Source organism: Jatropha curcas, chromosome 5 (genome assembly GCF_041381405.1).
Source record: "Jatropha curcas cultivar XTBG-Jc1 chromosome 5, XTBG_Jcur_1.0, whole genome shotgun sequence".
Classification (NCBI taxonomy): Eukaryota; Viridiplantae; Streptophyta; class Magnoliopsida; order Malpighiales; family Euphorbiaceae; genus Jatropha; species Jatropha curcas.
The window spans coordinates 28,720,458-28,742,666 of NC_143155.1; the positions used below are offsets into that span (position 1 = coordinate 28,720,458).

At 29.9% G+C, this 22,209-nt stretch overlaps 2 protein-coding genes and 3 pseudogenes across 3 annotated transcripts; 4 read left to right on the forward strand and 1 right to left on the reverse strand.

The window, feature by feature from the left end:
* The first annotated feature begins 2,616 nt into the window (after window positions 1-2,616).
* Window positions 2,617-3,148, forward strand: LOC149496528 (NADPH HC-toxin reductase 1-like). The gene is made up of 2 exons (XM_089721355.1): window positions 2,617-2,870; window positions 3,007-3,148. Exons 1-2 carry the CDS (start codon window positions 2,617-2,619, stop codon window positions 3,146-3,148), a joined length of 396 nt encoding a protein of 131 aa, XP_089577481.1.
* A 626-nt stretch (window positions 3,149-3,774) lies between these two features.
* Window positions 3,775-5,752, forward strand: LOC149496529 (UPF0481 protein At3g47200-like; annotated as a pseudogene).
* A 2,511-nt stretch (window positions 5,753-8,263) lies between these two features.
* Window positions 8,264-10,074, forward strand: LOC149496530 (UPF0481 protein At3g47200-like; annotated as a pseudogene). Its single transcript, XR_016320812.1, has 2 exons — window positions 8,264-8,353; window positions 8,584-10,074. The product of XR_016320812.1 is annotated as a UPF0481 protein At3g47200-like (transcript).
* Window positions 10,075-10,322: 248 nt separating this feature from the next.
* Window positions 10,323-11,078, reverse strand: LOC149496531 (putative WRKY transcription factor 46; annotated as a pseudogene).
* Window positions 11,079-14,341: 3,263 nt separating this feature from the next.
* Window positions 14,342-19,107, forward strand: LOC149496532 (UPF0481 protein At3g47200-like). The gene is given in 4 exon segments (XM_089721356.1): window positions 14,342-15,112; window positions 17,170-17,316; window positions 17,571-18,009; window positions 18,012-19,107. Coding segments are annotated over 4 exon segments (2,325 nt in total). The 3' UTR covers window positions 18,980-19,107.
* Window positions 19,108-22,209: the final 3,102 nt, after the last annotated feature.

Genomic DNA, 22,209 nt, shown 5'->3' on the forward strand with positions numbered 1-22,209 from the left:
GTTAGAAAAGGAGGATCTAAGACAAATAATCATACTTATAAGAAATCCTAAATTTACCATGGTGAAACTCATGAATGTGAATGTATATAAAAAAAAAAAGGGTGAGAATTTAAATTGTAGTAAGTGTACTAGACATGATATATTTAAGATTCTAGCACATGTAGGATACTTAATGGGCTAGACCAAGTTCATAAATCTATTATAATAAAATGAATGTAGAAAATGATGAATAACTTTAAATCACAAATGGGGAATGAATGGAGAAAGGAACGTGGATGCTGTAGGAAAACTTAATAATTAAGGGAATTTGATGTATCTAGATAAAGAGTCATGTAGAAAGGACTAATACTATTTATTAATCTAAGTTAAGAAAATGTATATAAAATCTGCTTTAAAGAATTAAGTACGAAATTAGATCGATGTGCTAAATAAATAAAATAAAATTTAATAAATTTTTAAAAAAAATCATCAGTAGAGATTGAAAAATTAGAATTAGAAATCCAAGAACAATGACCTTACGACGTAATTAAATTTTGTGTAAAATGATGGTTTCACGCCATAGATTCATGTACCCATGATTAAAATTCTTTTAAGGATAAGATTTAATGAGATGGGTACACTAATGAGACATGGAGGATAAAAAAAAAATTAAACTGAATCAAAAAAACTAAAGAATTTGGATAAGACTAGGGGATGTTAAATCGTAGAAAGGCCGATGATGATAATATGGTTAATTAATTTATCTACTATGAACTGCTAGAATAAATAATAAGAAATGAATCGGGAAAGAAGTAAAAATTCAGATGTAAGAAATATGCATATATATATATATATATATATATATATATATATATATATATATATATATATATATATATATATATAAAATGATAAAACAAATAACTAAATAAATAAAGATAAAATAATAATATAGTATAAATATAAATATAAATAATAAATAATAATAAATCAATAAAAATAAAAATAATAAAAATAATAAAGATAAATTTTGGAAAAATTTAAAGTGTGGATCAATTTACTTGATAGACTAGTAACAGCAAAAGGAATAGTAATGCTAGAGATTAGAATGTTCTTGGAATGAAATATGAGATAGTAGACTGGAACTAGATGACTTAAGGATTATCCTCGTGGAGATAGACAATTCATTTTTATTAAATACCCAAAGGTTTTAGAAAATACAATGAGTATTGATTTCAAACTTCATGAAAACATTTTTTTTTATACCACGATTGATATTGGTCTTGAAATGAAATAAAAGTTAAATGCAAATTTTTATTATAAGAATTTCAAAGTTATGTGTGAGTGATATGCCGATATTTTTAAAAGTGAAAAGGGAAAGTTTTTGAAAGTTTTTAAATAGCCAGTTACTCATAAGATGGTCAACCTAGGCTGTAGTTGTCAACTCATTAGTCGAATTTTTAAATAAACGATTAATCTAACAATTAATATCGCTTGAAACAATGTATAGTAGAACTATTAGAAAAAGAGGACTCTTAAATTGCTCAAAAATCCTTAGTTAGTAGACACATTAGGTGAAATTCAGTATTGTAGACTATTAGTAGGAATGAATCTAATGAGGTAGAAATTTCTCAAGAATAAGAAATACAAATCAATAAAACTTAGAGATAGATACATTAAGAATTGAAATTTTAGTACTATTCCTTTTTGACCGTAGTGAATTGTGACAAATCAGAACTAGAGAGATTTGATAATTTAAGCTTTTGGGTAGTTTGTCATATCATAAGAAAATTATTCAACTCTAGGGGATGTTTTGAAGTTAATGATATGTTGATAAATACAACTTAAACATGTGGTAATTAATTTCTTCTGGCTTTTCGATAAATATTAAAATTAATACATTGAATTCCTTACAGTAAAAGAATAAAAGAATCTAGTGAAGTGAATCATGAAGCAATTGATAAAAATTTTGACATGCTAGCCAAAGGAGGAAAGATCTGAACTAAGTCGAGATCTAGATAATAACACCAGGTAACATTATGCTAACCTGAGAAACTAAAGATGATAAGGTTGAATGGATAAATTTAAGGAAGTCACAAAATACCTTGCTAAACTTAAATAAGAAAAGGTTAGATAGATAAGTTGATATTATATTTTAAAACTTTGATGAAAGTAAAACAATTAGTTTATGTAGTATAGATGCTAATTAGAGATTTGCTACTGTTTCATAATTAAGGCATAAACTGAAGTCCCATATAGAAATGAATAAATTATTTAGTTGACATAGAATTTGACGCCTATTTATTTGATGTAATATTTGGATGGTAAGATAACATATAGAGTCGGGATTTAAGAAATTTCATTTAAGACTTTTATATATTGATAGGTATTAGGTGAAAGGTAAATAGTTGGGGCAATGACTGTACGAATAACTTCGTTGCATAAATAAATAAATTAATAATCGATTAATTCTGTATAATACATATTAAAATTAACAGTAAACTGCAAACTATTTATTAGGCATACACACGATCGAAGACGCTCTCAGAGCAAGAAGTGCTTAGGCATAATAGCGAAAAGCTTGAAGTAGTGAGCATTACATGTGGATTAGTGGGAGGAGGAACCGTACATTCTGCGATGTCTCAGAGTATGGGAATACTAATCTCACAAGTTACAGAGGATAAGATTTGGTATCCCACACCTAGGCAATTGGAAGACATAATAGGAAAGCTACCAATTGTTCATATTGAAGATGTTCGCGAGGCTCATATTTTCTGCATAGAGAAGCCATCCGTTAGCGGTAGATTTTTATGTGCTAAAGCTTTATTATCATCGGCAGAGATTGCCAATTATTGGCAAAAGAAATACCCACATATTGCTATTAATGGAGAGTAAGTTAATTTCTGAGTATTGAAAGCAATAAATAATTCATATTAGAGTGTGTATTTCTAAAAATGAGAGACCTCAATCTCGAAATTCAATTAGAAATGAATTAAGAAAAGTAATAATTTATTGATTGATTTTCAGGTTTGTGGAGAATTTGGACAGGGAAATTGTTTTGAGCTCTACGAAACTGAAGGAACTTGGATTTGAATACAAGCATGGCGTCGAGAAGATTTTAGATGATACTTTAAAGTGTGCTCAAGAATTGGGCCAGCCTCAGTTTTAACTCAGCCCATTTAGTGCTAATTAAATAATTAATTAATGTGATATGCTAAAAATAAATATGATGATGCAAGGCTTGACTCTCTTTATATATATATATATATATTCGCTAATAAAATTTATTCTGGTAGCAACTTTACTTTATTTTATGAATTAAAAAAGACTTGCACCAATTTGGGTTATTTCCCTATTTTGTAATGTACTGCTATTTGAATTTAAAAAAAAAAAAAAAAAAAAAAAAGACTTGAAGAATTCAGGTCTCGCTAATTAAAGGAGCAAAAAGTCAACAAGCAAACCCTAACAACCAAGAGAAACTGACATATGCTTCAAAAAAACAATTTTTTTGTCTGCCATTTTATTCAACCAATGTATTCTAAATCTTATCAACCAGGGTTAAATCGAACATAATTTGGAGTCTATTAGTAACATTAATTTTTCAAAAAAAAAATATTTAAATATTTAGTAAATATTATAAAATTAATTAATTAATTTTCTCACGCCATATCGGATCCACGACTTTCAATTAAAAATAAACTAAATAAGTCAAAAAAAAAAAAAAAAAAGAAACGGGAAGGACTCTATATGATCTAACTACCCCACTAAAATAATTTGAACATTCATCTTATAAAATTAAATAAATGTGACCATTTATACATTGTATTCTAACAAATCGATCGTCAAGATTTCTTTTATTTTCCATTTTTTTTTATCCAACCAATCGTGCAAAATTTCTTGTGTGGATGGACATGCATATTCTCATTGGAGAAGAAAAGGCTGATATGTAACATTTTTTTCCCATCGATGAGGGATATCAGTCATATAAGTGGATGAAATATAGATAATTACGCTTACATCTCAGCCAAAGTATCCATTTTAGCATGCACATTCCATAATATTTGCTAAGTAAGTATATTTTTTTACACATTTAATTTTACTTGTAATGGATCGATTAAGTTGAGGTTAGAGTTGTAACGTATGATTGCGTATATCAGAACTGATTAAAAATTCTTTTTGTTTGTATCGCTAGATCAAGCATTCTAAGTGATGGGAAAGAACGAAACAGCAGATTCAGATGCTTCAAAAGAAACAAAAAACCAAACCAAAGTTGAAATTCCACTACTTCACGAGTTGCAGCGTTTAATTTCAGAGCCAGGCTTATGGCCATCTGAGCTTTGTATCTACAAAGTTCCAAGAAAACTTCGAGCTTTAAATCCAGCAGCCTACACTCCTCAAATGATTTCAATCGGCCCTTTTCACCTCAACGACGACGGTTTTGAAAGTCATGCAAAAGCAGAAATTGAAATACTTGGTTGGCTTCTGCACGAGAACTGGTAAAAAAGATTGGGTTGATCTTGTAGACAAAATCCGAGACTGGGAGAAAACAATTCGCCACTGTTATGAAGTTTCAACAACTGATGAGATATCCAAAGAAGATTTTGCAAATATGATTCTGTTGGATTCTGTGTTTATTATCGAACTTTTCTTGAGAAGAGGAGAAAAATATAAATTCTTTGAGAACGGAAATAATGACAAATATGAAGAGGATTATATTCTTGGAAAATCGACGAGAGAATATGGTTATTAGAGGATTTAATATTAGTGGAAAATCAGTTACCGTATTTTGTTCTTGAAGATTTATATGACCTCACCGTCGGAAAGTTAAACGAAGAAGGCTATCCTTCTTTTTCCGATCTTATGGTCAAAAATTTATGGGACTATTTATCTCCGCCACCAATTGACGAAGAACATAAAAAATGTAGCTGCGATTGCTTCTCTTGCTTTTATTGTTTTTGGATTCCTAGATGCTTCTCATGTTCAAAGCTCAACGATCAAAGCGTCAAAGGAGAAGAAGAAGACGACTTTAAAGAGAAACCGTTAAATTTCACGGATCTAATTCGACAATATCGTTGCTATAAGCGTCCCAAGTCAAATAACAATAACGGAAAAAACAGTGAAAAATCTATACAGAGCTACAAGGTTACACGAAGCAGGAGTGAAGTTCAAAGTGAGTCCAAAAGCCTGGCCAATCAACATGCAATTGAAAGAGGAGAATTGAGAATGCCATTATTTATAGTGGATGATAATACAGAGCGATTGATTCGAAATCTGATGGCATTTGAACAGTGTCATTATCCAAACGATCCATTCATCTGCGATTATATTTGGATTCTTGATTTTCTGATATACACAGAGCAAGACGTTGATTTGCTTTGTAGAAAGGGGATTATTGTTAATCTGTTAGGTGATAATGAATCAGTGGCTAAGTTGGTTAATAATCTTGGTTTGCAAATAAGGGCGTCTGGTTCTTGTTTTTACGATATGAGCGTAAGGCTCAATGAACACTACGATAATCTATGGTATCGTTCGGTGGCGGTCTTGAGAAGGGTGTATTTTGAGGATCTTTGGAGAAGCACCGGAACTGTCGTCGCCATTTTGTTACTGGTTTTCACCGTCACACAGTCTGCGTCTTCTATTAGAGATTTGTTACAAAATTAAGACTGTTTGGTTGTGCAATCTTTTCAATTTTTTTTCTATTTCCTGATTCATTGTTCTATCTGTAATGTTTATCTCTTTGAACGTTTCGCTATTCTAATAACAGCTTTTCATATTCGAATTTGAAACTGCAAATCTTAAAGTCAGAAAATACGATGCTAAGCTTTATGACAGTCCAATCTATTCCCACTCATTTTGGGCCAAATAGCCCATTATGATAAATTGAGGACCAATGCTCAATTTATTATTATATTGTAATCGCGATCCACTTTCAGAAACTCAATTCCAGCGTAAGAGATTATATTAGTATATTAGAACAGGACAGATTGCATTATTGAGGGGAAAGCATAGTCAAAGAGACAGTCGTCGGTTGGGAAAAATATGCACCCTATATATATATACACTTGAAAAATGCACCTACTTCGACTTATCCCTTTTTTTTTTTTTAAGAAAATATTTAATTTTGTTATACATCAACTTATTTACAAACAAAAACAAAATTAATTTGAAATGCATGACTGATAAAGACAATACAATTATCAACTTTAATTAGTGGGAAGGACAGGATGGCGTTGCATTATTGAGGAGAAAAGAAAAATCAAAGAGAGTATGTGTCTAATACCCGGCCAACACATTTTTTTCTCCATTATTGACTCCTTGAAATATCATTTTCTTCATTGAGAGAAAAGGGTAGAAATATTTCCAAGTCGTCGCTTTTACTGAGTCCTTCTCTGTAGTTGAAAGATATCTCTTTTAATAGCTTGGACTTCACTTCTTCGTGTTGTTGCTGTCGTTCTACTGAGCAATTATCCTCACCTTGTTGCGACTTGTCGTTTATTGAAGCTGCTAAACGAGCAGCTTGAAAACATGTGTGCCTTCCTCTATAGGTCACTTCAAATATTGTAGGGTCTTGATCTGATCTCTGAACCTCGTGAGGGCATCTATAGTATCTCTGCAATAAAGTTGCTATCAAAATTTTACCTAGGAAAATTTACTATAGTGCACTGAGAGATCAAGACATGAAATATAATCAATTACTAGTCAACGACAACATGTACCTACAAATTTGTCCGTTTCAGCGACATTTGATTTTTATCCCTAAATTGATTGGAAAAATATGCACCCCACTATATATAATATACGTAACACATTTTTGTCGCTTTTAAAGGGATAAAATCTGTCTTTTGAATTTTATAGAATTTTGTTTAATTTTTCTATAATTTAATTGGATATATATTTTTAAATATTTTTTAAATAGATATAAAGATAATTAGACCTTTAAAATTTTAATATTTTTTCAAACACTTTTATATGTTACTTTGTAATTTTTTAATTTAATCTCATTTATATCTTCTTTAAACTTGATAAAGTACATTCTATTACTAATATTATTGTTTACAACTTTACATATTGATTCTCATGTGTAGTTGAGAACTTTAAGTAATTTATTTTTTAATTCTGTACAAAGATATGGTTCGAAATATTATATGCTATTGATAAAATTTCAGTTTAACTTCGTCCGACGAAAATAATTGATGTGAGATCAAAGTCAAGTAAGTCATGATTTATTATATTAATGTTATAGCATGGCCAAATTATAAAATATTTTGCAGTATGATAAATGCGAATTTGTAGTGAATTTATATAATTAATTAATAATAAAATTATATATTTTTTATTAAAGAGGTAGAAAAATAAACATCATTTTATTTTTAATTATATATTATAATACAACACATGTTCAAAATTTCATTGTATATATAAAGTGCAATATTAATAAATTATTATATTTATTTTAATCTAAATAAAAATTTATGCTTTCATTATATAAATAATAAAATTAAATGAATAAAATCTACGTGAAACATGTGTCTAAAACAACTAGTCATAATGATTTTTTTAAAAATATAGAATAAAATGCGTAAATTGTCCTTCTTAATATATTAAAAGCTCTTTATCTAATTTTGCTATAAAACACTCAATAAATATAGATAAAATTTTTAAAAATAATAATTAATATAGTCTCAAAATCTTAAATAAATACTTAAAGTAGAACAAGATAAAATGTCTAATTGTTACTGTTAAAGTGTAACGAAGGCGGGAGTACTATATTAGGACAGGACAGATTGCATTATCGAGGAGAAAAGGACAATGAAAGAGATCATTCGACTTAAATTGATTGGAAAAATATGCACCCTACTATATATATTATACCTAACACATTTTTTGTCGCTTTTGAAGGGATAAAATCTATCTTTCAATCGCCAAAACACTTCTCGCACTTCAGGTTTGCACCCTTCTCCCTTTCATATATAAACATGTATTTTCATGTTCACATTGAGATAGTATTCGGTTAAAATTTTGTAACGATAAATTTTTGAGAAATACACTTGAAACGTACCTTATCTTTTTAAGAAAAAACTTTAATTTTGTTATCCGTCAACTGATTTACAAACAAAAGAAATTAATATAAAAGGTACTACTGATAAAGACAATACAATTATCAAAATTAATTAATTAATTAATTGGAAGGACAACAGAGCCTTGCATTATTAATGAGAAAAGAAAATTCAAAGAGAGCATTCGTCTATAAAAAGGTTTAAATTGTTTGGATACACCCACGCCCAACACATTTTTGTCGCCTTTGAAGGAGAAAATCTGAGTGCTTTCAACTGCCAACTAGACCACTTCTTCAGGCAAAGATCTTGCACTTCAGGTTGGCACACTCTCCTGAAAAATTTTGCCGTTTTTTTAGTAATGAAATGTAATATTGATAACCTTGAATTAACTTTGATTTCCAATTCTTATACATTTCCTTTTATATCAGTTTTGATCTCTCCCTGTCAAAAGTTCTTTTTGATTGCTAAAAAGATGTGTTGTGTGCAAATGGAGTTAATTAATTAACAATATTTTTTTAAAAAAGAATATATATATGAAGTATATTAGGTGTTCTTGGGCAGATGGGACAGAATGGTGAAGGAAGTAATTCAAATGATGTCGAAGCTGAAAGCGGAAAGCAATTAGTCATTGACATAACAGACAACTTAGCGCGTTTACTATCGGAGCCAGCTTTATGGCCAGAAATTTGTATCTACAGAGTTCCAAGAAAACTTCGAGCTATAAATCCGTCAGCCTACACTCCTCAAATGATTTCCATAGGCCCTTTTCACCACAATGAAGATTCATTGAAACCTATGGAGAAGCAAAAACTGAGATATTTGGCAGAATTCTGCAGAAGGACTGGCAAGACTTGGGTTGAGCTTGAAAACAAAATTAGAGAATACGAATTAACAATCCGTCACTGTTATGACCAAACATTTGAGCAGTATGAACAGAACATGTTTGTAAGAATGATTCTATTGGATTCTGTGTTCATTATCGAATTTTTCTTGAAAAGAGGAGAGAGTTTTATTTGGACAGAAAATATAAAGCTGATTATATATTAGGCAAACCATCGCGCGAAGATGGCATATTAGAAGATTTGATATTGCTTGAAAATCAGCTGCCTTATTTTGTGCTTGAGGATTTATATAAATTTGCTACTGGAAATTTTGGTTTTCTTTCTCTCGTGCGCCTCAACTTATCGAATTACTTGCGTCCTCCGAAACTTCGTGATGATGATCATAAAACTCGCGATTGCTTCTCCATTTTTTATGGGTTTTGGATTTCGAATATGTTCTGCTGTCAAAAAGAGAACAAAGACTATGAGAGTGCAAGCGTAGAAGGAGAAGAAATGAGGAGAAACCTAAGCACTTGACTGATTTGATTAGAAGAAGAAGATCCTACAAACATCCAGTGTCAAAGAATGATGCTTGTATTGAAAGTCTTTATAGTGCTACAAAGTTAATGAGGCAGGAGTCAAGTTTAAGGTGGATAAACAGGCGTGGCCCCTAGATATAAAATTTGAAAGTGGAGAATTGAAAATGCCGAGATTTGAATTTCATGATGGCACAGAACGATTGATAAGAAATCTGATGGCTTTTGAGCAGTGTCACTATCCAAATGATCCTTACATATGTGAGTATATATGGATATTAGATTTTCTAGTAGATACTGAGAGAGATGTGGAATTGCTTATTCAAAATGGTATTATCACTAATTTGCTTGGGGAGTACAAATCAGTGGCTAAGATGGTGAATAAGCTTTGTCTTGAAATTACAACATGTGGGTCTTGTTTCTATGGAGTAAGTGTGGATCTTAATAAACATTATGAGAATCGTTGGTTTAAGACTGTGGCTATCATGAGAAGTGTATATTTTAGCAATCTCTGGAGAGGGACTGGAACTATTGCAGCACTTGTACTTCTATTTCTCACTTTTATACAATCTGTATACTCGCTCAGTCGTATATTTTAAGTTCAGTATGCTTATGTTGTTGTAGTGATGTTCTTATTATATGTTGTTGTGGTAATGTTATTATATTTTAATGTTCTTATTATATTATATGTTACTTTAATAAGACTCTGCTCGGTTTGTGATTTGTATTTGTTTTTCCAACTTTTGACATTCTAATAAGAGTTTGCTTTATCTGTATTGCAAAGTGCTTCGGCTCCCTTCATCCCCTCCCTCCTTTTTATTGCTTTGTTTAGCTATCAAAAGGGCAGAGTCTTACTGTTTTAGCTGTAAGTTACCTTATCTGCCGCATTTGCCAAATTTAAAGCCATAAACTTTTAGTCCACAAGCGAATTAATTTTTAATCTACTATTAGTTTACGAGCCAAATTGATAAAAAAAAAAGGTTACACCTACTCGTCATTAAACTCCCTAATCAACTGAAAAATTTTCTGGGAAGGCACCACCCGAGACTCAAGAACCTTCTCTTAATCTCTCTTTCGAAGCACTGACCCATCAACATCATAAAATTAATCCTATTAATAATTAACCAAATAATTCTAAAGGGAGATTGGAGTCGAAATCCACCTTATCTATTGAAAGATCCCAATCTCCGATTGGCGAATTGGTAACTGAAGTTGGAGCGGAATCAGATTCCGGCGTTCTTGCATTATTGTCTATTCCAAAGCCGGACGACGTCGCGGAGATATCGATGCAGGTGAAAAATTAATAAAGAAATCATTCTCCATTATTGACTTCTTGAAAATATCAGTTTCTTCATTGAGAGAAAATGGTGGAAATATTTCCAAGTCGTCGCTTTTACTGAGTCCTTCTCTGTAGTTGAAAGATATCTCTTTGAATAGCTTGGGCTTCACTTCTTCGTGTTGTTTGCTGTCGTTCTATTGAGCAATTATCCTCACCTTCTTGCGACTTGTCGTTTATTGAGGCTGCTAAACGAGCAGCTTGAAAACATGTGTGCCTTCCTCTATAGGTCACTTGAAATATTGGTCTTGATCTGATCTCTGAAATTGTTTTGTGGCTAAACAAACTTGTGAGTGACGGTGAGTGCATCTATAGTATCCTCTGCAACAAAACATGTCGTTTAGTGAATGTGGTGTGGTGTCTGGAAAACTCAGAATTTTATATTTTAAGATTATAAAAGTCAAAATTGGTGTGAATATCGTGGAATGGAAATATTATATTTTTTGGTTCCTTGAATCAAATCTATATCACGTAGAAAGTGAAATAATGAGATTTTCGATAATGCCTTTAATGAAATTTAAATGTTATAAAATAACTTTATTAATAACCAATTAATTTTTTTAAATATTATGTTTAATGAATAATTAAAGTTAAACACATACCAATTAAATTTTTATTTTAAATACTATGCTTAATAGATAATTAATGTTAACCATATATTAATAATATATTTTATTTTTAATTATTTTAATGTCATATAATAAGGCTATACGTGAAAATTAAAAATTCTTTTATTTACGATATGCTTTAAATTTTATTCAATTTATGATTTAAATTAAATGTTAGAGCGAAATACATATTATATACTTCATGTATTTATTATTTAACTTAATAGATAATAAAATAAATTTACCAATCTATAATCTACGTACATGTGGGAATAGAGGAGGGAATTATGAGATTTCCTAAAGTAACCCTAGTTTAATTTGAAATTCATGATATATCATTTTAATTAATTTTTTAATGCATTTTAATCGGAGAGAAAATAAATCTATTTATCCTTTTGAAGATCCTTTTTATTCTATTTTTACTGCCTTTTAATCGAAGAATAGATTTCATTTATACTTTTGAATATCCTTTTAGTTAGATTTTTATGCATTTAATTCGAGAAAATATATATATAATATATATATATATATATTCTCTATTTGATCTTGTAATATTATTGTCTAATGATTTTTATAATTAATAGTTTTTTATATTTTTAATCATATATTCTCGTGTTATATTGCTTTTTATGAGGTAAATCGAAAACTTTATTTCAACTATTGAAAGTGGAACTTAAATTCTATAATTTATTATGTTATAAATTTTTTAAAATATAACTAACATTTATTATTATACTATATTAGTTAATTACAATGAAATTAAAATAATTTTTTTAATATATAATTTCTCTTTAATTTTTTTAGAGAGGATGATGTACACTTATTTGAATCATTTACGTATTATTGTATTTTAAAATTTTTTTAAATTTAACAAAACAATGGAATTATGAAACTATAATATTTGACTAATATAAAAAAATAGATTTTTTTTATATTTTTTAGTCTAATGAAATTTTTTGAAAAAATATGCTATAAATATTTGAATTTGCTAGAAATAAAAAGAAAATTCAAGAGCTCTATTTTCATTCAATATTTTATTCTTTTTATTTTTGAAATTTATAGAAATTTATTTAATTTTTCTATAATTTAATAGGATATGTTTTTTAAAAATATTTTTTAATAGAATTAAAGATAATTAGACCTTTAAAAATTTTAAATATTTTTCAAATATTTTATACGTGACTTTGTATTTTTGAATTTAATCTCATTTATATCTTCTTTAAAACTTGATAAAGTACATTCTATATAATGTTATTAATTACAACTTTAAGTAATTTATTTTGGATTTTGTGCAACGATATTGTCCAAAAATATTATCTACTATTGATAAAAATTTCAGTTTATTTCATCCGATGAAAATAAATTGATGTGAAGATCAAAGTCATACATTATATTGTGGCTATGTAAAGTAAATCGTGTTTATTAGATTAATGTTATAATATTACCAAATTATAGAATATTTGCAGTATGATAATGCGATTTGTAGTGATTTTATAAAATTAATTAACAATAAAATTATATATATATTTTTTTATTAAAGAGGGAGAAACATAAACATCATTTTCTTTTGTAATTAGATATTATAATACAATACACCATTTAAAATTTCATGTATATATAAAAGTGCAACATTAATAAATCGTTGTTTTTATTTTAATTTAAATAAAAGTTATACTTAAATATTTATGTAAATAAAAAATAACAAGTTAAACGAGTAAAGTCCACGTGGAACTTCCGTCATAAATAACTGGTCATAATAATGTAATAACATTAAAGAGTTAAAGACTTATGTTAAAAGTGAGGGCTATTAAAGTTTGCCACAAATTTTACCTTGGAAAATTAAACTCTAGTGTACTGAGAGATCAAGACATGAATTTATTACTCTAGTGTACTAGTCAATAACATGTGGACCTACAAATTTATTACTTCCTTGTTCTAGGAAAATTTAATTTTTTTTCATAAAATTAAAAAATGATTGAAATATATTGATTTTTCAAAAATATAAAGTAGAATGTGTAAATTATTCTTATTAAAATTAAAAGATCCTTATCTAATTTTGCTAAAAAATACTTAATAATATAAATAAAATTAAAAAATAATAATTAATATAGTCTCAAAATACTAAATAAATACGTAAAGTAAAACAAAATAAAATATTTAATTATTGCTATTAAAGTGTAACGAAGGGAGGAAGTGATATATTAGAATAGGAAAGATTGCATTATCGAGGAGAAAAGAACAGTGAAAGAGAGCATTTGTCTTAAATTGGTTGGAAAATATGCACCCCACTATATATAATAAACCTAACACATTTTTGTAGCTTTTGAAGGGATAAAATCTATCTTTCAATCTCCAAAACACTTCTTGCATTTCAGGTTTGCACACTCCTCCCTTTCATATATAAACATGTATTTTCAAATATAAATTGAGATAGTATTCGGTTAAAATTTTGTAACTGTGAATTTTTAAAAAATTACCGAGATTATTTTTTTAAAGAAAAAACTTTAATTTTCTTATCCATCAACTTATTTACAAACAAACAAAAGTAATATGAAATGCATGATTGATAAAGAAAATACAATTATCAACTTTAATAGTGGGAAGGACAGGATGGCGTTGCATTATTAACGAGAAAAGAAAAATTTAAGAGAGTATGTGTCTAATACGCAGCCAACACATTTTTTTCGCTTTTGAAGGAGAAAATCTGAGTGCTTTCAACTGCTAGCTAGACCACTTCTTCAGACAAAGATCTTGCACTTCAGGTTTGCACACTCTCCTGAAAAATTTGCCATATTCTTTTTTCAGTACTGAAACATTATATTGATAACCTTGAATTAACTTTGATTTCCAATTCTCATGGATGTCGTTGTATATCAGTTTTGATCTCTCCCTATCAAAAGTTCTTTTTAGTTGTTAAAAGATGTGTTTCTGTCCAAATGGAGTTTATTAGCTAACATTTAAAAAAAAAAAAAAAAATTGAAATGTATTAGGCGTTCTTGGTTAGATGGGACAGAATGGTGCAGGAAGTAATAATTCAAATGATGTCAAAGCTGAAAGCAGAAAGCAATTAGTCATTGACATACCAGACAACTTAGAGGATTTACTATCGCAGCCAGCTTTATGGCCAGAAATTTGTATCTACAAAGTTCCAAGAAAAATTCGAGCTATAAATCCGTCAGCCTACACTCCTCAAATGATTTCCATAGGCCCTTTTCACCACAATGAAAAATCGTTGAAACCAATGGAGAAGCACAAAATGAGATATTTGGCAGAATTCTGCAGAAGGACCGGTAAGAATTGGGCTGATCTTGCAGAGAAAATTAAAGAATGGGAAGAAACAATCCGTCACTGTTATGACCAAACATTTGAGTCGTATGAAAACAACATGTTTGTAAAACTGATTCTATTGGATTCTGTGTTCATCATCGAATTTGTCCGTGACATCCTCCCCCACTCAATCTTCAGCACGTCCTCGTGCCGAGGGAGGACGACTCGCCCTTGGACCGTTCTTGCTTTACGCCCCACTTCGACCCACTTCTCTGGCTCTGCTCTATCCATGCTTGCTCCGTTAAATATGCTCCTATCCACATTCACGGTGCCTGAGGTCTCCATGCCATTGCTTCGACACTGCCGATGCCTAGGACTTCGCCATTGCTTCGACATCGGGTGGAGTAACGATGCCTACGACTGCGCCATTGCTTCGACATCGCCTGGAGTTGTGGTGCCTAGGACTGCGCCATTGCTTCGACACCACGTGGTGTCAAGACACAGGGCGGTACATTTGACTCTTAACCCTGGAGTGCGTGTTTAGTCAAGTGGACTTCGAAAACGTGCAGCAAGTCGACTCTGATACCACTCTGTAATGGGCCTGGAGTCTTGCGCAGCACTGCGCCCGTGCGGCGCCCCGGGAGCCTGCCCACATGGCAGTACTTTGTCTCCGAGGCAAGCCTTATCATACCGTACCACACTGGTTTCGCCCTGCCATGGGCTCATAAGGGAAGCAGCCCAGCTCCCGACCAGTTGTGCCCCGCGGCACAATACCTCGCCTGCATGTAGACTTTGCATGGGGTAAGGGCCACTAGGGTGGAACAACGCCTTAATCGCTAAGCCGCCCGAACCCTTGCAGGTTGAAACGCAGCCTAGTACGCTCTTTCATAAGGGCCTAACACAGTCACGGAATTTGTCCGTGACATTGGGCTTCACTTCTTCGTGTTGTTGCTGTCATTCTACTGAGCAATTATCCTCACCTTGTTGCGACTTGTCGTTTATTAAAGCTGATAAACGAGCAGCTTGAAAACACGTGTGCCTTCCTCTATAGGTCACTTCAAATATTATAGAGTTCTGATCTCTGAACTTATTTTGTGGCTAAACAACCTCGTGAGGGCATCTATAGTATCTCTGCAATAAAATTTGCTACCAATATTTTACCTTGGAAAATTAACTATAGTGTACTGAGAGATCAAGACATGAAATATAATCAATTACTAGTCAATAACAAAGTGGACCTACTCCCTTTCAAAAAAAAAAAAAAAAACAACGTGGACCTACAAATTTATTACTTCATCCGTTTGAGCGACATTTAATTTTTATACCTAAATTGGTTGGAAAAATGTGCACCCCACTATATAATATACCTAACACATTTTTGTCGCTTTTGAAGGGATAAAATCTTTCTTTTGAATTTTATAGAATTTTGTTTAATTTTTCTATAATTTAATTGGATATATATTTTAAATATTTTTAAATAGATATAAAGATAATTAGACCTTTAAAATTTTAATATTTTTTCAAACACTTTTATATGTTACTTTGTAATTTTTTAATCTAATCTCATTTAAATCTTCTTTAAACTTGATAAAGTACATTCTATTACCAATATTATTGTTTACAACTTTACATATTGATACTCATGTAGAGTTGAAAACTTTAAGTAATTTATTTTTAATTTTGTGCAAAGATATGGTCCAAAATATTACATGTTATTGACAAAATTTTAGCTTAACTTCATCAATTACTAATCTAAGTATGTGAGACCAAGACATGAAATATAATTAGTTACTAGTCAATAACAACGTGGACCTACAAATTTATTACTTCCTCTCTTCCAATTTACGAGCGACATTCAATTTTTTCATAAAAATTAAGAAAATAATTGAAATATAATGATTTTTTAAAAATATAGAGTAGAATGTGTCAATTGTCCTTCTTAAAATTAAAAGCTCCTCATCTAATTTTGCTACAAAATACTTAATAAATATGGATAAAATTTTAAAAAATAATAATTAATATAGTCTCAGAATTCTGAATAAATACTTAAAGTGGAATAAGATAAAATGCATAATTGTTACTATTAAAGTGTAACGAAGGAGGGAGTACCATATTAGGACAGAACAGATTGCATTATCAAGGAGAAAAGAACAATGAAAGAGAGCATTCGACTTAAATTGGTTGGAAAAATATGCACCCCACTATATATAATACCTAACATATTTTTGTTTGAAAGGATAAAATCTGCCTTTCAATCTCCAAAACACTTCTTGCACTTCAGTTTTGCGCACTCCTCCCTTTCACATAGAAATATGTATTTTCACATTTAAATTGAGATAGTATTGAGTTAAAATTTTGTACCAGTGAGTTTTTAAAAAATTACCCAGAAATACACTTTTGAAACTACCTTATTTTTTTAAGAAATAACTTTAATTTTGTGATCCATCAACTGATTTACAAACAAAAGAAATTAATATAAAAGCTACGACTGATAAAGGCAATACAATTATCAAATTTAATTAATTAATTGGTAGGACCAGAGCGTTGCATTGTTGATGAGAAAAGAAAAATCAAAGAGAGCATTCGTCTATAAAAAGGTTAATATTGTTTGGATACACCCACGCCCAACACATTTTTGTCGCCTTTGAAGGAAAAAAACCTGAGTGCTTTCAACTGCTAGCCAGACCACTACTTCGGGCAAAGATCTTGCACGTAAGGTTTGCACACTCTCCTGAAAAATTTTGCCTTTTTTTTTTTTTCATTACTGAAATGTAATATTGATAACCTTGAATTAACTTTGATTTCCAATTCTTATACATGTCCTTGTATATCAGTTTTGATCTCTCCCTGTCAAAAGTTCTTTTTGGTTGCTAAAAAGATGTGTTGTGTGCAAATGGAGTTAATTAATTAACAAATATTTTTTTAAAAAAGAATATATATGAAGTATATTAGGTGTTCTTGGGCAGATGGGACAGAATGGTGAAGGAAGTAATTCAAATGATGTCGAAGCTGAAAGGGGAAAGCAATTAGTCATTGACATAACAGACAACTTAGCGCGTTTACTATCGGAGCCAGCTTTATGGCCAGAAATTTGTATCTACAGAGTTCCAAGAAAACTTCGAGCTATAAATCCGTCAGCCTACACTCCTCAAATGATTTCCATAGGCCCTTTTCACCACAATGAAGATTCATTGAAACCTATGGAGAAGCAAAAACTGAGATATTTGGCAGAATTCTGCAGAAGGACTGGCAAGACTTGGGTTGAGCTTGAAAACAAAATTAGAGAATACGAATTAAAAATCCGTCACTGTTATGATCAAACATTTGAGCAGTATGAACAGAACATGTTTGTAAGAATGATTCTATTGGATTCTGTGTTCATTATCTAATTTTTCTTGAAAAAAAGACTATTGCAACAGAAGAATCAGAAGAATATAAAGCTGATTATATATTAGGAAAACCATCTAGCGAAGATGCCATATTAGAAGATTTGATATTGCTGGAAAATCAGCTGCCTTATTTTGTGCTTGAGAATTTATATGAATTTGCTACTGGAAATTCTGATTTTTTTTCTCTCGTGTTCACCAACTTAGGGTATTACCTGCGTGCTCCAAGCATTGATGATGACGATCATAAAAATAATAGATGTTGCGATTGCTTCTCCATTTTTTATGGGTTTTGGATTTCGAATATGTTCTGCTGTCAAAAAGAGCACAAAGACGATGAAAGTACAAGTACAGAAGGAAAAGAAATTGAGGAGAAGCCTAAGCACTTTACTGATTTGATTAGAAGATTAAGATCCTACAAACATCCAGTGTCAAAGAATGATGCTTGTATTAAAAGTCTTTATAATGCTACAAAGTTACACGAGGCAGGAGTCAAGTTTAAGGTGGATAAAAAGGCGTGGCCTCTTGATATAAAATTTGAAAGGGGAGAATTGAAAATGCCAAGATTTGAAGTTGAAGATGGCACAGAACGATTGATAAGAAATCTGATGGCTTTTGAGCAGTGTCACTATCCATATGATCCTTACATATGTGACTATATGTTGATATTAGATTTTCTAGTAGATACTGAGAGAGATGTGGAATTGCTTATTCAAAATGGTATTATCACTAATTTGCTTGGGGAGCACAAATCAGTGGCTGAGATGGTGAATAAGCTTTGTCTTGAAATTACAACACGTGGGTCTTGTTTCTATGGAGTAAGTGTGGATCTTAATAAACATTATGAGAATTGTTGGTTTAAGACTGTGGCTATCATGAGAAGTGTATATTTTAGCAATCTCTGGAGAGGGACTGGAACTATTGCAGCAGTTATACTTCTATTTCTCACTTTCATACAATCTGTATACTCTCTCAGACGTATATTTTAAGTTCAGTGTGCTTATGTTGTAGTAGTGATGTTCTTATAATATGTTGTTATGGTGATGTTATTATATTTTAATGTTCTTATTATAGTATATGTTATTTTAATAAGACTCTGCTCGGTTTGTGATTTGTATTTGTTTTCCAACTTTTGACATTCTAATAAGAGTTTGCTTTATCTGTATTGCAAAGTGCTTCGGCTCCCTTCATCTCCTCCCTTCTTTTTATTTCTTTGTTTAGCTATCAAAAGGGCAGAGTCTTACTGCTTTAGCTGTAAGTTGCCTTATCGGCCGCATTTGCCAAATTTAAAGCCATAAACTTTTAGTTCAATTTTCATAACGACCATTGCGCTCAATGATTCTAAATATTTATTTCAGTCCACAAGCGAAAGTAATTTTCAATCTGCTATTAGTTTGCAAGCCAAATTGATAAAAAAAGGGTTACACCTATTCGTCATTAAACTACCTAATCAACTGAAAAATTTTCTGGGAAGACACCGCCCGAGACTCAAGAACTTTCTCTTAATCTCTCTTTTCAAGCACTGACCCATCAACATCATAAAATTAATCCTATTAATATTTAAGCAAATAATTCTAAAGGGAGATTGGAGTCGAAATCCACGCTATCTATTGAAAGATCCCAATCTCCGATTGGCGAATTGGTAACTGAAGTTGGAGCGGAATCAGATTCCGGCGTTCTTGCATTATTGTCTATTCCAAAGCCGGACGATGTCGCCGGAGATATAAATGCAGGTGAAAAGTTAACAAAGAAATCATTCTCCGTTATTGAGTCCTTGAAAATATCATTTTCTTCATTGAGAGAAAAGGGTGGAAATATTTCCAAGTCGTCGCTTTTACTGAGTCCTTCTCTATAGTCGAAAGATATCGCTTTTAATAGCTTGGGCTTCACTTCTTCGTGTTGTTGCTGTCGTTCCACAAACTGATGGACCGCGCGTATCCTCGTCCAACACCGAATTAATATGATATTATCCGCTTTGAACCAAGCCCTCACAAATTTATTTTTGATTACCTTCCAAAAAATCTCATACTAATGGATTGAGTTTGAATCATTATATTTTAATTCCTCTTCTCTTTTTCATTTGACGTGGGACTTGGGAGGATATCCCAACATAAACAACCTTGTGAGTGACGATGAGTGCATCTATAGTATCCTCTGCAACAAAACATGTCGTTTAGTGAATGTGGTGTGGAGTCTGGAAAACTCAGAATTTTATATTTTAAGATTATAAAAGTCAGAATGTGGTGTGATATATCATTTTAATTAATTTTTTATGCATTTTAATTGGAGAAAATAAATATGTTTATCCTTTTGAAGATTCTTTTTATTCTATTTTTACTGCCTTTTAATCGAAAAAAATATATTTCATTTATATTTTTGAATATCCTTTTAGTTAGATTTTTATGCATTTAATTCGAGAATATATATATATATATATATATATATATATATATATATATATATTTTCTATTTGATCTTGTAATATTATTGTCCAATGATTTTATAATTAATAGTTTTTCTATTTTTAATCATATATTCTCATGTTATATTACTTTTTAGGAGATAAATGGAAAACCTTATTTCAACTATTGAAAGTGGAACTTAAATTCTATTAATTTATTATGTTCTAAATTTTTTAAAATATGACTAAACACTTTATTCTTATACTATATTAGTTAATTACAACGAAATTAAAATAATTTTTTAAAAAATATTATTTCTCTTTAATTTAATTTGGAGAGAACACTTATTTGAATCATTTACATATTATTGTATTTTAAAATTTTTTAAATTTAACAAAACAATGGAATTATGAAATTATAGTATTTGACTAATATAAAAAAATAGATTTTTTTATATTTTTTTAGGCTAATGAAATTTTTTTGAAAAAAATATGCTATAAATATTTGAATTTGCTATTATTTTTGTTTTCAACCTTTCTATATTAAAAATGAAATAAAAGAAAATTCAAGAGCTTTATTTTCATTCAATATTTTATTCTTTTATTTTTGAAATTTGTAGAATTTTATTTAATTTTTCTATAATTTAATTGGATATGTTTTTTTAAATATTTTTTAATAGATATAAAGATAATTAGACCTTTAAAATTTTAATATTTTTTCAAATATTTTTATGTGTGACTTTGTAATTTTTGAATTTAATCTCATGTATATCTTCTTTAAACTTGATAAAGTACATTCTATTACCAATATTATTGTTTACAACTTTGCATATTGATTCTCATGTGTAGTTGAGAACTTTAAGCACTTGATTTTTGGATTCTATGCAAAGACATGGTCCAAAATATTACAAGCGATTGATAAAATTTCAGCTTAACTTCATCCGACGAAAATAATTGATGTGGAGATCAAAATCATATATTATATTGTGGCTATGCAGAGTAAGTCGTGATTTATTAGATTAATGTTATAATATCGCCAAATTATAGAATATTTTGCAGTATGATAAATGCAAATTTGTAGTGATTTTATATAATTAGTTAACAATAAAATTATATATATTTTTTATTAAAGAGGGAGAAACATAAACATCATTTTCTTTTTAATTAGATATTATAATAGAATACATGTTCAAAATTCCATTGTATATATAAAATGCAACATTAATAAATCATTATTTTTATTTTAATCTAAATAAACATTTATACTTAAATATTATGTAAATTAAAAATAAAAAAAGTTAAACAAGTAACGTACACGTGGAACTTCCGTCATAAAATAACTGGTCATAATAAATGTAAGAACATTCAAGAGTTAAAGACTTATGTTAGAAGTGAGGGCTATTAAAGTTTGCCACCAATATTTTACTTTGGAAAATTAACTATAGTGTACTGCGAGATCAAGACATGAAATATAATCAATTACTAGTCAATAACAATGTGGACCTATAAATTTATTACTTCCCCAGTTCCAGTCGAAGTTTAATTTTTTCACAAAAATTAAAAAATGAATGAAATTTATTGATTTCTTAAAAATATAGTAGAATGTGTAAATTGTCCTTCTTAAAAATTAAAAGCTATTCATCTAATTTTTGATACAAAACATCTAATAAATATGGGTAAAATTAAAAAAAATAATAATTTATATAGCTTCAAAGTCCTGAATGAACACGTAAATTAGAACAAGATAAAATTTTAATTGTTACTATTAAAATGTAACGGAGGACGGAGTACTATATTAGAACAGGACAGATTGCATTA

What these genes read in the sequence shown, in the direction of transcription:
- LOC149496528 (XM_089721355.1), top strand. Translation starts at nt 2,617, where the DNA reads ATGTCTCAGAGTATGGGAATACTAATCTCACAAGTTACAGAGGATAAG. An exon ending in CATATTGCTATTAATGGAGA is followed by an intron (nt 2,871 to 3,006) that starts GTAAGTTAATTT and finishes ATTGATTTTCAG; the next exon opens with GTTTGTGGAGAATTTGGACA.